Genomic DNA, 15,023 nt, shown 5'->3' on the forward strand with positions numbered 1-15,023 from the left:
TTACTACGGGAGGCCTCAAATGAATGGAGGGAGTCTGAAGAGGCAGTGGAAGGGACCCGAAGGTCATTATCTCTCTCCTGACAGCTGCAAACCTTTGCACTTCTTGCATGATGTGTCTTATATTCCCACGTTATCTCTGTATCACCATGAAGTACAAAAACACTTGCTATCACTTAGTCAATTCTATCATAAACTTACTTTCCACACTTCTTGCTTGTATTTCATAAGGCATTCCAGTAACTGGCAATGGTACACTGGAAGAGATGTTTAAATAATGAAGACAATTAAGATAGTTTGGAGAAAGAGAAACTATGATCATGAGTGTACTACAGGACATGTGTTTGTGCAGTCAGAGAGCTGGCATGGGTTTTCTAACCCTCTTGGCGTTATGATAACTACTACTACTACTTGACATTTCTAAAGCGCTACTAGGGTTACGCAGCGCTGTACAATTTAACATAGAAAGACAGTCCCTGCTCAAAGAGCTTACAATCTAATAGATAAGAGTGAGACAAATATAGGCCAATCAAGCCATTGTGACATCACTGATGAGGCTGGCTCTTAGGCATTGGTGGAATGAGGCATTATGACATCACAATCTCAGCTCTGGTTAAATCACTGCTCTATGTAATACTACTACTACTACTTAACATTTCTAGAGCGCTACTAGGGTTACGCAGCGCTGTACAATTTAACAAAGAGAGACAGTCCCTGCTCAAAGAGCTTACAATCTAATAGATAAGAGTGAGACAAATATAGGACAGTCGAGCCATTGTGACATCACTGATGAGGTTGGCTCTTAGGCATTGGTGGAATGAGGCATTATGACATCACAATCTCAGCTCTGGTTAAATCACTGCTATATGTAATACTACTACTACTACTACTACTTAACATTTCTAGAGCGCTACTAGGGTTACGCAGCGCTGTATAATTTAACATAGAAAGACAGTCCCTGCTCAAAGGAGCTTAAAATCTAAAGACCAGAGACAAGAGGCAGCTCTGGCAACTAGTTTCGTGATAACTGCTTCGCTACTTATCTGTGAGCTGCCTGATGAGCTGGTGTATTCACGTCATAAGATTTAGTATATAATTTTTATTAGATTTTAATACTTATACAGATATTATAATACTGCAAAGTATAATACAGCCATTAAGTAATAAGATTTACAAATCAGGAAATCAAAGAAAAAATTCTCTTCTTATAACAAACATAACATGGCTTCCTTAGACCTCAATATGAACGGGGGGGGGGGGGGGGGTAGGAATCTAGTGAAGTTAACACAATATACATAAATCATTACAACCTTAATTATGGTTCCGTCATTCCTTACTTCTTTATTCTACTCTACAGATTGTTTACTGTCTAGGAAGGTCTGAAGCTGATTAGGCAAATAATAGACACATTTTATCTGATTTAGTCTAATAATACATTTACAAGGATAGGCCAGGAGGAACGAAGCCCCAAAATGTCATAAGATTTAAAGCCTCAGTTTACATAGAATGTTGAGATGGGAATTGAGATGTTTAGGTCGGGATGTATTTTACAAAAGGCTATGCTGAACGTGGAGCTTTTTGTAAAATATCTCAAAGGACCTGCGCAAGTGTGCGTCCATGTGCCAGCACAAACAGTGGGAGCAGTGATTTAAGAAATGGAGACACTGAAAAAACGAACATCTCCATCTTATAAATTTGCACTGCTGCAGCCAAGAACATAACAGGTTCCTGGCCACAGCAACCCAAACAGTGGGCCTGACTTGAGGACCGTTGTCTGTTAAATGGACTGGTGGTAGGATCAAGTCCCAACAGCATTAGGACCCCTTCTCTACCCCAAAAGCCCACCAACAACACAAGAGCTCCATCCTCATCCCCAACACCCCCCCCCCTCAACACAAAAACACCCCTTCCTCACTCTCCTCAATCCCCCAAACCACACCAGACAGTACAAGGACCACTTCCCTACCCCTCCAACAGAACAACATTCCCTACCCCCATGCATCCCAAGTCTTACTGGAGGCTTTCTCTGGTGTTCAGCGAGGGGGCTCCTTATTTGGCAACTTGACCCCAAGTGGCAGTACAGTGAGATAATCACTAGGGTCATGGGACTCATTTTGATACCAGCATTCTGTCATGACTGTGACTCACCTTATTTCCGATGGTCAGCTGCTGAGCTGGCTACTATCTGCATGGTTGTTTCTTTTCTGTGTGTTTCAAGCCTCACTTTGGGTTCTGTGTATTTCTTGCCTCTGTCCTGTAGGGTTTCCACTTCCTCTGTGTTTCAAGCCTCACTTTGGGTTCTGTGTATTTCCTGCGTCTGTCCTGTTTATAAGGAAATGCTGCACTTTCATTCAGTGCCTTTGCAATGCAAAGGTCTCCAGGTTAGTCCGTGGGCAGTGTAGCACTTCTGCCTTGTACTAGTCTGTGTGCCTGTGGGCACTTCTGCCTTGATTTCTTGTTGCTTTGTTCATAGCCTGTGTGCCTGTGGGTACTTCTGTCTTGATTCCTTGTTTAGGGTGACTGTGTGCACTTCTGCTTCTGTTCTTCTCGGTCTGTTTGTGTGCTAGGTTCAGCCTTCAGCCACAGTTTCTGTTGTTTGTCTGTGTGGGTCAGCTTTGTGTCCTACCTAGTCTGCCTTGCTTGTTCTAGTCCCCTCTACCTTAGCTTCAGCCTTAGTTCTGTTGTTTGTCTGTGTCGGTCAGCTTTGTGTCCCGCCTAGTCTGCTTTGCTTGTTCTAGTCCCCTCTACCTTAGCTTCAGACTTAGTTCTGTTGTTTTTCTGTGTGGGTCAGCTTTGTGTCCTGCCTAGTCTGCCTTGCTTGTTATAGTCCCTTCTATCTTAGCTTCAGCCTTAGTTCTGTTGTTTGTCTATGTGGGTCAGCTTTGTATCCTGCTTGTGTCTGCCCTGTTTGTCTTCAGCTCCAGTCCCCTTCCTGCTTGTCTCTGCCCTGTTTGCTTTCAGCTTCTGTTCCTGCCAAGCTTGTTTGAAAATCCTGACTCCTGCTTGGGTATCCTGAATTCTGTTTCTGCCAAGCTTGTTTGAAAATCCTGACTCTTGCTTGAGTATCCTGAATCCTGCTTGAATATCCTGAATCCTGTTCCTGCCAAGCTTGTTTGAAAATCCTGAATCCTGCTTGAGTAACCTGAATCCTGTTCCTGCCAAGCTTGTTTGAAAATCCTGAATCCTGCTCATTCCAGTATCCTGAATCCTGTTCCAGCCAAGCCAAGTCCATTCCTGAATCCAATTCCAGCCAAGCCAAGTGCATCCTGAATCCTGTCCAGTCCTGCTTGGGGGGTTTTGCCTCCTGCTGCCGCTCGATGACAGTAGGCCAAGGGCTCACGTAGTTCCAGAGTTCGTGACTGTTTGTTTAAAGCCTGGGACCGTGACACATCCAAATTGGGAATGACTCCTGATGCCGCTGGACACCAGGGAGAGCCCCTGGTAAGAGGGGGTGGGGATCTGAAGATGGGGAAGAGGTCCTTGTACTGTTGGGGGGAGGGATGTGGCATGATGGATGTCAGTGCATCCAGACTGAGAGGGCTGTCCTGTCAGCTTTAACACTTGCCCCTTGCTTAAGATCCCATTTCTTTACTGGGAGCTGGCATATTTGTGAGCATCGAGGCAGAAGCAAAAACTGATGAAGATTTTTGTTTCATCTAGAGCTGTCTTCCTACAATAAAATGCCATATTTGTAGTATGCCCAATGTATGCCCCCACACACACACACACACATACCACCACCATGCCCCTGTTAAATCTCTGTATCCCAGGGAATACACACCTCCAAATAGTATACAATGCCACAACTTACACATCTAGAGACTTCTAAAATGAACTCCTTATTATATAATAAACCGTCTCCACTAAAATTTCAGTGAAGCAGGAGCACATTACGGGGTCCTTCTACTAAGCTGCGGCAAAAGGGGGTCTGTGCTGGCATCGGCCTGTGTTTTTGATGCACGCTGAGGCCCCCTTTTACCTCAGCTGGTAAAAGGCTGTTTGTTTTTTGTTTTTTTAAAGAAATGGCCGTGCGGCAAGTGAAGCACTTGCTGTGCGGCCATTTTGGGGGGAAGCACTTACTGCCACCCATTGAGGTGGCGGTAAGGGCTCCCACACTAACCTGGCGATAACCAGGCAGCACGCGGCACTGCCCTATTACCGCCGGGTAAACACTGGCGCTATGGGCCGGGTGTTTCAGGGGTGAGATTGAAAAATGCACAGATATATTTCATTTTTAAAAATGTTTGCAAATGTGTAAGTATTCACCTGTACTTGTGAAGTTCTATTTTACATAGGTTACATAGAACATGGAGAAGGGAATGTCATGGTCATGTCATGTCCCTCCCTATCCCGGCTTACCGTGCTCCCCTGTCAGGCAGAGCCATGTCCCACAGCATTTCCTGGTGCTTCTGGCTTCTGGTCATTCCTGAAGTGGCAGCTGGTAAAGTCACCTTCAGTGTCTTGGGACCTGCCGCAGCTCGGGCGGGTTGTCCTCTTGCCAGAGTTCCAAAGCACGTGCACAGGGCTGTTACTTATGCTGTGATGATGTGGGGCCTATTTATGGGAGCTATGTTCTTTGCCTTTGCAACAGGTTCCTTGGCCTTGTTCAACTGTGTGTTGCAGCATCTTCAATTCCAGCTCCAGTACATCTGCTACCTTCAGTTCCAGCTCTCTCCAGTCTCCAGCTCCTGCACGTCTCTAGTCTTCAGTTCCAGCTCCAGTACATCTGCTACCTTCAGTTCCGGCTCTCTCCAGTCTCCAGCTCCTGCACGTCTCTAGTCTTCAGTTCCAGCTCCAGTACATCTGCTACCTTCAGTTCCGGCTCTCTCCAGTCTCCAGCTCCTGCACGTCTCTCGTCTTCAGTTCCAGCTCCAGTACATCTGCTACCTTCAGTTCCGGCTCTCTCCAGTCTCCAGCTCCTGCACGTCTCTAGTCTTCAGTTCCAGCTTCAGTACATCTGCTATTCTCAGTTCCGGCTCTCTCCAGTCTCCAGTTCCTGTACGTCTCTAGTCTTCAGTTCCAGCTTCAGTACATCTGCTATCCTCAGTTCCGGCTCTCTCCAGTCTCCAGCTCCTGCACGTCTCTAGTCTTCAGTTCCAGCTCCAGTACATCTGCTACCTTCAGTTCCGGCTCTCTCCAGTCTCCAGCTCCTGCACGTCTCTAGTCTTCAGTTCCAGCTTCAGTACATCTGCTATTCTCAGTTCCGGCTCTCTCCAGTCTCCAGTTCCTGTACGTCTCTAGTCTTCAGTTCCAGCTTCAGTACATCTGCTATCCTCAGTTCCGGCTCTCTCCAGTCTCCAGTTCCTGTACGTCTCTAGTCTTCAGTTCCAGCTTCATTACATCTGCTATCTTCAGTTCCGGCTCTCTCCAGTCTCCAGCTCCTGCATGTCTCTAATCTTCAGTTCCAGCGTCAGTACATCTGCTACCTTCAGTTCCAGCTCTCTCCAGCTCCTGCATGTCTCTAGTCTTCAGTTCCAGCTTCAGTACATCTGCTATCCTCAGTTCCGTCTCTCTCCAGTTCCAGCTCCTGTACGTCTCTAGTCTTCAGTTCCAGCTCCAGTACATCTGCTACCTTCAGTTCCAGCTCTCTCCAGCTTCTGCATGTCTCCAGTCTTCAGTTCCAGCTTCAGTACATCTGCTATCCTCAGTTCCGTCTCTCTCCAGTTCCAGCTCCTGTACATCTCTAGTCTTCAGTTCCAGCGTCAGTACATCTGCTATCCTCAGTTCCGTCTCTCTCCAGTTCCAGCTCCTGTACGTCTCTAGTCTTCAGTTCCAGCTCCAGTACATCTGCTACCTTCAGTTCCAGCTCTCTCCAGCTCCTGCATGTCTCTAGTCTTCAGTTCCAGCTTCATTACATCTGCTATCCTCAGTTCCGGCTCTCTCCAGTCTCCAGCTCCTGCACGTCTCTAATCTTCAGTTCCAGCGTCAGTACATCTGCTACCTTCAGTTCCAGCTCTCTCCAGCTTCTGCATGTCTCCAGTCTTCAGTTCCAGCTTCAGTACATCTGCTATCCTCAGTTCCGTCTCTCTCCAGTTCCAGCTCCTGTACATCTCTAGTCTTCAGTTCCAGCGTCAGTACATCTGCTATCCTCAGTTCCGTCTCTCTCCAGTTCCAGCTCCTGTACGTCTCTAGTCTTCAGTTCCAGCTCCAGTACATCTGCTACCTTCAGTTCCAGCTCTCTCCAGCTCCTGCATGTCTCTAGTCTTCAGTTCCAGCTTCAGTACATCTGCTATCCTCAGTTCCGTCTCTCTCCAGTTCCAGCTCCTGTACGTCTCTAGTCTTCAGTTCCAGCTCCAGTACATCTGCTACCTTCAGTTCCAGCTCTCTCCAGCTCCTGCATGTCTCTAGTCTTCAGTTCCAGCTTCAGTACATCTGCTATCCTCAGTTCCAGCTCTCTCCAGTTCCAGCTCCTGTACATCTCTAATCTTCAGTTCCAGCGTCAGTACATCTGCTACCTTCAGTTCCAGCTCTCTCCAGCTCCTGCATGTCTCTAGTCTTCAGTTCCAGCTTCAGTACATCTGCTATCCTCAGTTCCGTCTCTCTCCAGTTCCAGCTCCTGTACGTCTCTAGTCTTCAGTTCCAGCTCCAGTACATCTGCTACCTTCAGTTCCAGCTCTCTCCAGCTCCTGCATGTCTCTAGTCTTCAGTTCCAGCTTCAGTACATCTGCTATCCTCAGTTCCGTCTCTCTCCAGTTCCAGCTCCTGTACGTCTCTAGTCTTCAGTTCCAGCTCCAGTACATCTGCTACCTTCAGTTCCAGCTCTCTCCAGCTCCTGCATGTCTCTAGTCTTCAGTTCCAGCTTCAGTACATCTGCTATCCTCAGTTCCAGCTCTCTCCAGTTCCAGCTCCTGTACGTCTCTAGTCTTCAGTTCCAGTGTCAGTACATCTGCTACCTTCAGTTCCAGCTCTCTCCAGCTCCTGCATGTCTCTAGTCTTCAGTTCCAGCGTCAGTACATCTGCTACCTTCAGTTCCAGCTCTCTCCAGCTCCTGCATGTCTCTAGTCTTCAGTTCCAGCGTCAATACATCTGCTATCTTCAGTTCTGGTTCCCTCCTACTCTAGTGCGCCATCCAGTCCCTAGTCAAGGCATGACTCGCCTGCCACCAATCAGGGCCTGTCTGACCTGACTGACTGCTGCCCAAGGGCTCACCAACCCCTAGGCGTGACAGGGAATTGAGACATCCAGGTCGGGACATGTTCAGATCCAGTGGTACTTTAAAAAGGACTATGAACACACAGAACCTTCCTGAAATACTGCAGGCACATAGAATGGGAACAGCATTTTAGAAATATACCCATGCAGAAAAAGAACAACATAACCCCAGCAGCTTCTATTTGTATATGGCGTCACTTCCATGTGTGGTTGACCCATTTTTACAAACCTACTCATGTATTTGCCTCCAATTAATTAGTGAGTCCACACTTTTAATTTGCTTTCATTTTGGACTCAGAAATAAACAATGGGAGATTAAGGAGAATGACTCCCTTAATCCCTCAAATAAAGCCCTGGCCAAAACTAGCACTTTTTAAAAATCTGTGTGTGTGGCTCTGAGCTGGTGTAAAACCCAGTGGAAATATTTCTCCCCATAGAACTGTCGTCCCATTGTGAGATGGGAAACACACATGTAGATTTTTGATCCACATAAGTCCCACCCAAACCACACCCTCTTGAAATCTCTGCAGGGTGCAGATCGCAACCTGTAAATAGCAGCTAAAACCAGTGTTTAGACGTCCACAGAACCTACACCCGAAATGGTACTATTTACCCAAGGAGATGCTTTTAAAATAAAGGCCTTAGACATAAAAGATGATATTCAAACATAGTGCAGATGGGGATATTGTGTTTGACAACTGGCTGGGTATATGCAGACTGAAAAATATCCACCTTCATCCCCAGCTGGTGCCCTACTGCAAATTTACTCTTACAGGGCCTCTCTGCAGCCTTCTAGTGTGTTGCCTGACAAATCACAAAACTGGACTTTTTTTCTTTCACTTTGTAACCGATATTAGCATCTTTTCCTTGGGAACATTCATTTGACCTCAAACACAAGTTGAAATTTTAAGAACGAACATTATCATATGCAATCAGCAAAACCACATGCAAATGTTGATTTACAACACAGTAACACTGGCACGGTAAATAACGGCAGATCAAGAGCCAAGCTTTCAATTATCAATTGAGCATTGAAAGGCTGTTTATCCACACGTATCTACATTTTGTGAGGTTCTGATGTGCACATACCGGGATTCGATGTGTACTGCATTGCGATCATTAACATCGAGGAAGCCGAGAGGTTTACATGGGCGGGTACTCCTCCTTCTCTCCTGCTGGAGACCACTAAAGCAAAGAAACACCTTTTAGTACTGTATCACCAACCTTCTCCCCACCCCCCACCCCCCATTTACACAATTTAATCTTTTCTCCTTTCCCTTTCTTGTTCAGAGCTGGCAAAGCCACTATGCATGACTAGGCAATCACCTAGAGCAGCCGTTTCTGCTGAGGCAGCAAAAAGCAACTGCAGTCAACAGCAGGGCAGCCGAGAGACTCAACCAGGCCCAGGGCAGGGCAGGGCAGGGTAGGGCAGGGCAGGGCCACTGCCGCCCCCCCCCCCCTCCCCACACACACACACACACACACATACAATCGTCATCTGCTGCTGCCCCCACCCCCCATCAATGCTGCTGCCGCAACAGGATTGAAATACCTTGGTTGGCGGGGATCCCGAGGCCGCGCCCTCAGAGGACGTCTTCCTCCAGCATTGACTGCCTGCCCCTGCAGCTGCTTTTCTTCTCAGGGCATGCTCGGTTTTAAAACCGAGCATGCGCACTTGAGAGGAAAAGCAGCCGTCCAGCAAGCAATGGGCAGAACAGCAGCGCTGGAGGAAAGCTCCGGGTCCTCCCCAGCCTCCAAGGGGGGCCTGGCACCAGAGTTTTCTCTCTCCTGCTCCTGTCGAGACACGATCACTCAGGCCCCATCATGAACAGGAGAGAGAGAGAGACCCCGGCGCCGGGCCCCCCTTGGAGGCCCGGGCCCGGGGAATTTGCTCCCTCTCTTGAAGGCTCTCGTCAACACAAAACAATAAGTCCTGCCAGCCACACTAACTCCAAGACCCAGGGCTGGCAGAACGTGGTAAGCAGGGTATTAATGGCACGGGCTGCCAACATTTGGGTGCGCTAGAAATGGCATAAGCTGCATGGCTTGTCTTCCCCTTCTCTCCACCCCCATTCGGCTTCTCCCTCACCTTCCCGCTCTAATTTAAATATGGGTTTTTTTCTAAACAGAGGTTTTCTGGCACGGGAGTGATTCAAGCATGCCGCCTTCAGCATTCCTCAGCACTCTCCCTCTGCTGCCGCGGTCAACCCAGGCGGAAACAGGAAGTTGCATCAGAGGTGGGGCACACCGAGGAAGAGGGAGAGTGCCTAGGAGACTGAAGGCAGCATGTTTGAATCGTTCCCGTGCCGGAAACCTTCTGTTTAGAAAAAACATTTTTAATTTAGACCAGGCAGGTGAGGGAGACGCAACAGAACATCTGCTAACAGGTAATAGGTAAATGTCCTTTAGCACTTTGTAACCCTGGGGGCGGGTGGGAGAATGGGGGAGGGAGAAGAGAGAAAAGAGATACTGGAACTGGGTGGGGAGTGCCGCCTGACAGTTTGCAGGGGGGTGCCAGAGTCCCAAGCACTGGCCCTGCCAAGAAACATCAGCACACACTGTGTGAGTGATTGTTGAATTTATCAAAATTTTGAGGGGCTGCACAGTGGCATAGCTCAGGAATGTTTAGCAGGGGGTGTGCCCTCCATTCCCCTCCCCCATGCACCCCCCTCCCCGTACCTTAAAATCACCTCCCGCTCCGCTCCAGTCTTTGTCTGGGCAGCAGCAGTGGCACTCACAGGCTGCCTGCGGCCTGCACCAGGACTTTCTCTCTGAACAATCCAATCCTTCACAAAACAGGAAGTTATGTCACAAGAGGCGGGAACGTTCAGAGAGAAAGTCCTGGTGCAGACCGAAGGCAGCCCATGAGTGCCGCTGCCCAGGTGAAGACTAGAGGGAGACGATTTTAAGGCACAGGTGGGGGGATGGTCTGACAGGGGGTGCATATGCAACACACACACACCTGGAATAAATATGACACTGGGGCTGCATGCCAGGGGCCTGAAAGTTAATTGAGGATTCGCCTAGGGCGCTCACCACCCTTGTACCAGCTGCATTATTGCGGTTTCTTTTTAGGTCTATGATCTAACCAGTGTAAAAGACAGAGGGATAACACACGCTACCTGCTAGTTTAACATGAATGGTACATCAGGTCTTAACACCCAGTATGTTAAAACACCCAGTATGTTTTTGATGCACGCTGAGGCCCCCTTTTACCTCAGCTGGTAAAAGGCTGTTTGTTTTTTGTTTTTTTAAAGAAATGGCCGTGCGGCAAGTGAAGCACTTGCCGTGCGGCCATTTTGGGGGGAAGCACTTACTGCCACCCATTGAGGTGGCGGTAAGGGCTCCCACACTAACCCGGCGATAACCAGGCAGCATGCGGCACTGCCCGATTACCGCCGGGTAAACACTGGCACTATGGGCCGGGTGTTTCAGGGGTGAGATTGAAAAATACACAGGTAAGGTAATAAAATGCAGAATGTGACTGTGTTAGAAAGGCAGAATCAACTGAGCGCACAAACCTGTTGTTACATTATAATGACTGTTTCAAATAGTTATTTTATAGTCCATAACATTAGGCTGGATTTTATGATAAAGATTATGTGAAACATAACAATATATTGGAACTCGGTTCGGCAGCCACTTCCGATGCAGAACTACCTGCAAACGCTTTCAATGCAAAGTTTGCTCTCTGTGTTTCAGGCCCTGTGCACTTCACTGCTCCCGTCCATCAAAGCTGCAATTTCTCATCAGGGCTGCCAAGGCGAGAGGGGGGGGGCAAGATTCTGGTCTGTTTGTTGCCAAGACAATGTCGACAACTACTCTGGTGAACTCTAAAATGGTTATAAGTAGTTTCATTGCAATGGTTCAAATCAGACTGGAGGTCGGAAATAGGAGTTATAATTTCTATACTGCACACTCTATTCTCCGGCAGCTGGTGTTTATCAGTGGAGGGGGAGGAGAGAGAGGAAGGAGGGAGGATCAGTGCCTGGATGATAGAGAGAGGAATCTGACCATTGGGTTAGAAGTACGATATATCAGTATGAGAGCCTCTCAGTCAGAGGGGGGGAGACTTGAGATGGAAGAGTTGAGAGAATGTTTACTATTGATTTTATGTGTTCTATACTTTGGTTCATGGCGCAAAGGGGAGGGGAGGGAAGGGAGAGAGAGATGTTATATTAAAACTAGTAAAAAAGGCCTGTTTCTGTAGGCAAGGAAACGGGCCTTAGGCAGGCAATTCCCCCCCCCCCCCCCCCGTGCTATGGCCCCCTCGAAACCCACCCCCTCCCGCGAACCTGTCGATCCCCCCCCAGAACGCCGAAAACTGCCGCCGCCGTTGTTGTGCTACCTTCCCTTCCCTTCCCGTAGGTTGTTCAATCATCTTCTTAGAAAGTTTAACTCCGTGCGTCTCGCACGGAGTTAAACTTTCTAAGAAGATGATTGAGGAACCCACCCGAAGGTAGTGCACAACAGCGGCGGGAGGGGGGGTGCGGTTTTCGGCGTTCTGGGGGGGACGGATCGACAGGTTCGCGGGAGGGGGCGGGTTTCGAGGGGGCCATAGCGCGGGGGGGGTGACAGCTGATTCCGAGGCAGTAGGAGGAGTAGGGAAACACGCGCCTTGGAATCAGCTGTGTTGACGTCAGTGACGTCCATGCGTGTCTGCCTCGCAGACCACTTGCAGCCAGGGAGCCACAGTCCCAAGCATAGAACGTTGGAGGTGAGAATTATTATATAGGAAGTTTATGGAGATGGTCACAGATGTATTAGATGTTTGATTATACATGACTTTCTGAGAAGCATTGTTTAGCCTCCTGCATTATTTGTATTGCAATGGTTTATCTGTGTAAATTGCGTAATAAAAACCGTTTAAACATAAATATTATTTAAAAAAATAGAAATTTACTTAAACCTAGGATATTTTGATAAATCAGTACTAATATATATTAAATGTTAACTGCCAGACCCTTGACCATTCTTCCAATGTTTGAAGATCCCTTCTCATGGTTTCTACTCCCTCTCTATTGGCTATCTTAGTGTCATCCGCAAAAAGGCAAACTTTTTCTTCTAACCCTCCAGCGATGTCTCTCACAAATATATTAAACAGAATCGGCCCTAGCACTGACCCCTGAGGCACTCCACTACTCACTTTCCTTTCCTCCACCTTCTGTCCCCTGTTGGTCAAACAGTTTCCAATCCAGTTCACCACTTTGGGTCCTAAGTTCAGCCCTCTCAGCTTATTCATGAGTCTTCTATGAGGAATCGTATCAAAGGCTTTTCTGGATTGCATTGCATTCTGTTCTATATCCCGTTATTACCATCAAGTTCTAAGTGGATTACATATAACAAGAGAGCCAGGACTTCCACCTAGGATATTATTAGCAAAAGGTGATAACCAAGAGGTAAATTTTCTAAACAGAATAGTCTTTTGACTTTTTCTAAAGGAGAGACACGAGTGAGAAAAAGAAAGTTATACTACAAGGTACTTCTGTAGACATGCTGCTTGAACAGCCAACAGTCTATCAAAAATTTAAAAATCTCCTTATCCCTTTGGTTGTTGGAAAAGTTTTTTTTTTCCAAAAACCCAATTAATATCGCCTCTCCTGGTTCTTTGAAATGAAACAAAACAGAAAGGAGTTAATAGATAGCTAGGAATTTGACCATGTAATGTTTTATAACAAAAACGGAGTGGCCTAGTGGTTAGGGTGGTGGACTTGGGTCCTGAGGAACTGAGTTCAATTCCCACTTCAGGCACAGGCAGCTCCTTGTGTCTCTGGGCAAGTCACTTAACCCTCCATTGCCCCACGTAAGCTGCATTGAGCCTGCCATGAGTGGGAAAGCGCAAATGTAACAAAAATAAAATAGATACTATTGGAGATTCTACATGGAATGTTGCTATTCCACTAGCAACATTCCATGTAGAAGGCTGCGCAGGCTTCTGTTTCTGTGAGTCTGACGTCCTGCACGTACGTGCAGGACGTCAGACTCGCAGAAGCCTGCGCGGCCACGTTGGTGATCTGCAAGGGCAGGCTTCCACATGGAATGTTGCTAGTGGAGGAGTAGCCTAGTGGTTAGTGCAGTGGAACATGGAATGTTGCTACTATTTGAGATTCTAGATGGAATGTTGCTGAGTGGAGGAGTGGCCTAGTGGTTAGGGTGGTGGACTTTGGTCCTGAGGAACTGAGTTCGATTCCCACTTCAGGCACAGGCAACTCCTTGTGACTCTGGGCAAGTCACTTAACCCTCCATTGCCCCGTGTAAGCCGCATTGAGCCTGCCATGAGTGGGAAAGCACAGGGTACAAATGTAACAAAAAAAATTTTAAAACACGCAAATTTGAAACTTACACAAGCCTCTATGGGCAACCAATGTAATCTACCATAGAGAGGAGAAACACAGCCATATCTGCTGTATTCTGCACTGTCTGAAGTCTTTTAAATGTGGATAAATTGAATAACAAAAACCGTAGCTATTTATTAGATTAAAAATATGCATTAAAAACACGTACCTACTTAAAATCAGATGCAGATATAGCCAAGGAATCGCCCCCATTTTAGGCTATTGCTGTCAATCAAATTCTATAAAAGAAACAATTGTAACAGTGGGGCTACTTTCAGGTGCTATGCAAAGGTGCGCGCCTTTGACTTGCGCCTTAGATGGTGCACCGAACGGTAGCACGCCAGGCCCCCTCCCTGCCCATCTTCAAATCCTTGCTCAAAGCCCACCTCTTCAATGTCACCTTTGGCACCTAACCACTACACCTCTATTCAGGAAATCTAGACTGCCCCAACTTGACATTTCGTCCTTTAGATTGTAAGCTCCTTTGAGCAGGGACTGTCCTTCTTTGTTAAACTGTACAGCGCTGCGTAACCCTAGTAGCGCTCTAGAAATGTTAAGTAGTAGTAGGCGCCGCCGTTAAATTCCATGCAGCATCTATGTGCCGCTGGTAGGTGGAGCTTGTTCCTATGCCTCAATTCAGCTGTCAAAGAATTGGGCAGAACAAGATGGAAGAATAAGGAGGAATTACAAACAGAAAACAGTCTTTGATGTTGATTATCCGGTTAAAAACACACTGAACCAGAAGCACTTCTTCCAATACCAGCTGGAAGTTCCTGTTTGTTCTTTTTAAATTCCCCGTGGCGTCTATGTGCCGCTGGTAGGCGGAGCTTGTTCCCACGCCTCAAGGAATTGGGCGGAAATGCAAGTAGATTACATCCAGTTCTTTGGTCACCCAGTCAAAGAAGTCAATCAGATTCGTTTGGCAGGATTTTACACCATTACACCAGTCCTCTAACTGCAACACTCCTTCCACCCCCCCCCCCCCCATCTTATCTCACCCTCGATTGCATATTTCTGGCAATACAAAGTGTAAACTCTTTGGGGTATATCATTTCCAGCCTGATTTCTTTTCATCATTCAGCCCTTCCCTGTATTGATCTATTTGAGGTTCACTATGCACAGTGATCCATATATTATCTGCACTAAACAAAAATCATGCAAGACAGATAACAATAGGATATTAAAGGGCAGAGGAGAGAAGAAGCAACGTGCAAAAGAAGTGCTGCGTATTTAGTATGTTTCAGCTATTACAACATATACCAAGTGCTTCATATATTGCGAAGCCCAATAGAGTAGGAGTCAACTCATTAGAAAACACTACTACCAAATGGGGAATGGAAGAGATCCTCTGCTCTGTGTTCTGAGTCCCTGATTGGTTGATACAGTGTGACATCATAACCTTGGCCCATGACAAACTTGCTGCCGACACCAGTTCCACAACACCCAAAAGAAGCACCATGATTATTAAGCCAAGTGAAAATACTGTCAAACCCAAAAGCTTTATGTGTCTAAGTGCAAGCTGCTAAGATACTGATATTT

At 47.1% G+C, this 15,023-nt stretch overlaps 1 protein-coding gene across 1 annotated transcript in view; it reads right to left on the reverse strand.

Annotated features, from left to right (window-relative positions):
• LOC115477107 (protein unc-79 homolog) overlaps nucleotides 1–15,023 on the reverse strand; it is a 165,375-nt gene that overhangs the window by 121,638 nt on the left and 28,714 nt on the right. Inside the window, 2 exon segments of the mRNA XM_030213721.1 lie at nucleotides 199–254; nucleotides 8,239–8,334. Coding sequence (XP_030069581.1) covers nucleotides 199–254; nucleotides 8,239–8,334 — 152 coding nt within the window.

The sequence above is a fragment of the Microcaecilia unicolor genome, chromosome 9 (genome assembly GCF_901765095.1).
Source record: "Microcaecilia unicolor chromosome 9, aMicUni1.1, whole genome shotgun sequence".
NCBI classification, from domain to species: domain Eukaryota; kingdom Metazoa; phylum Chordata; class Amphibia; order Gymnophiona; family Siphonopidae; genus Microcaecilia; species Microcaecilia unicolor.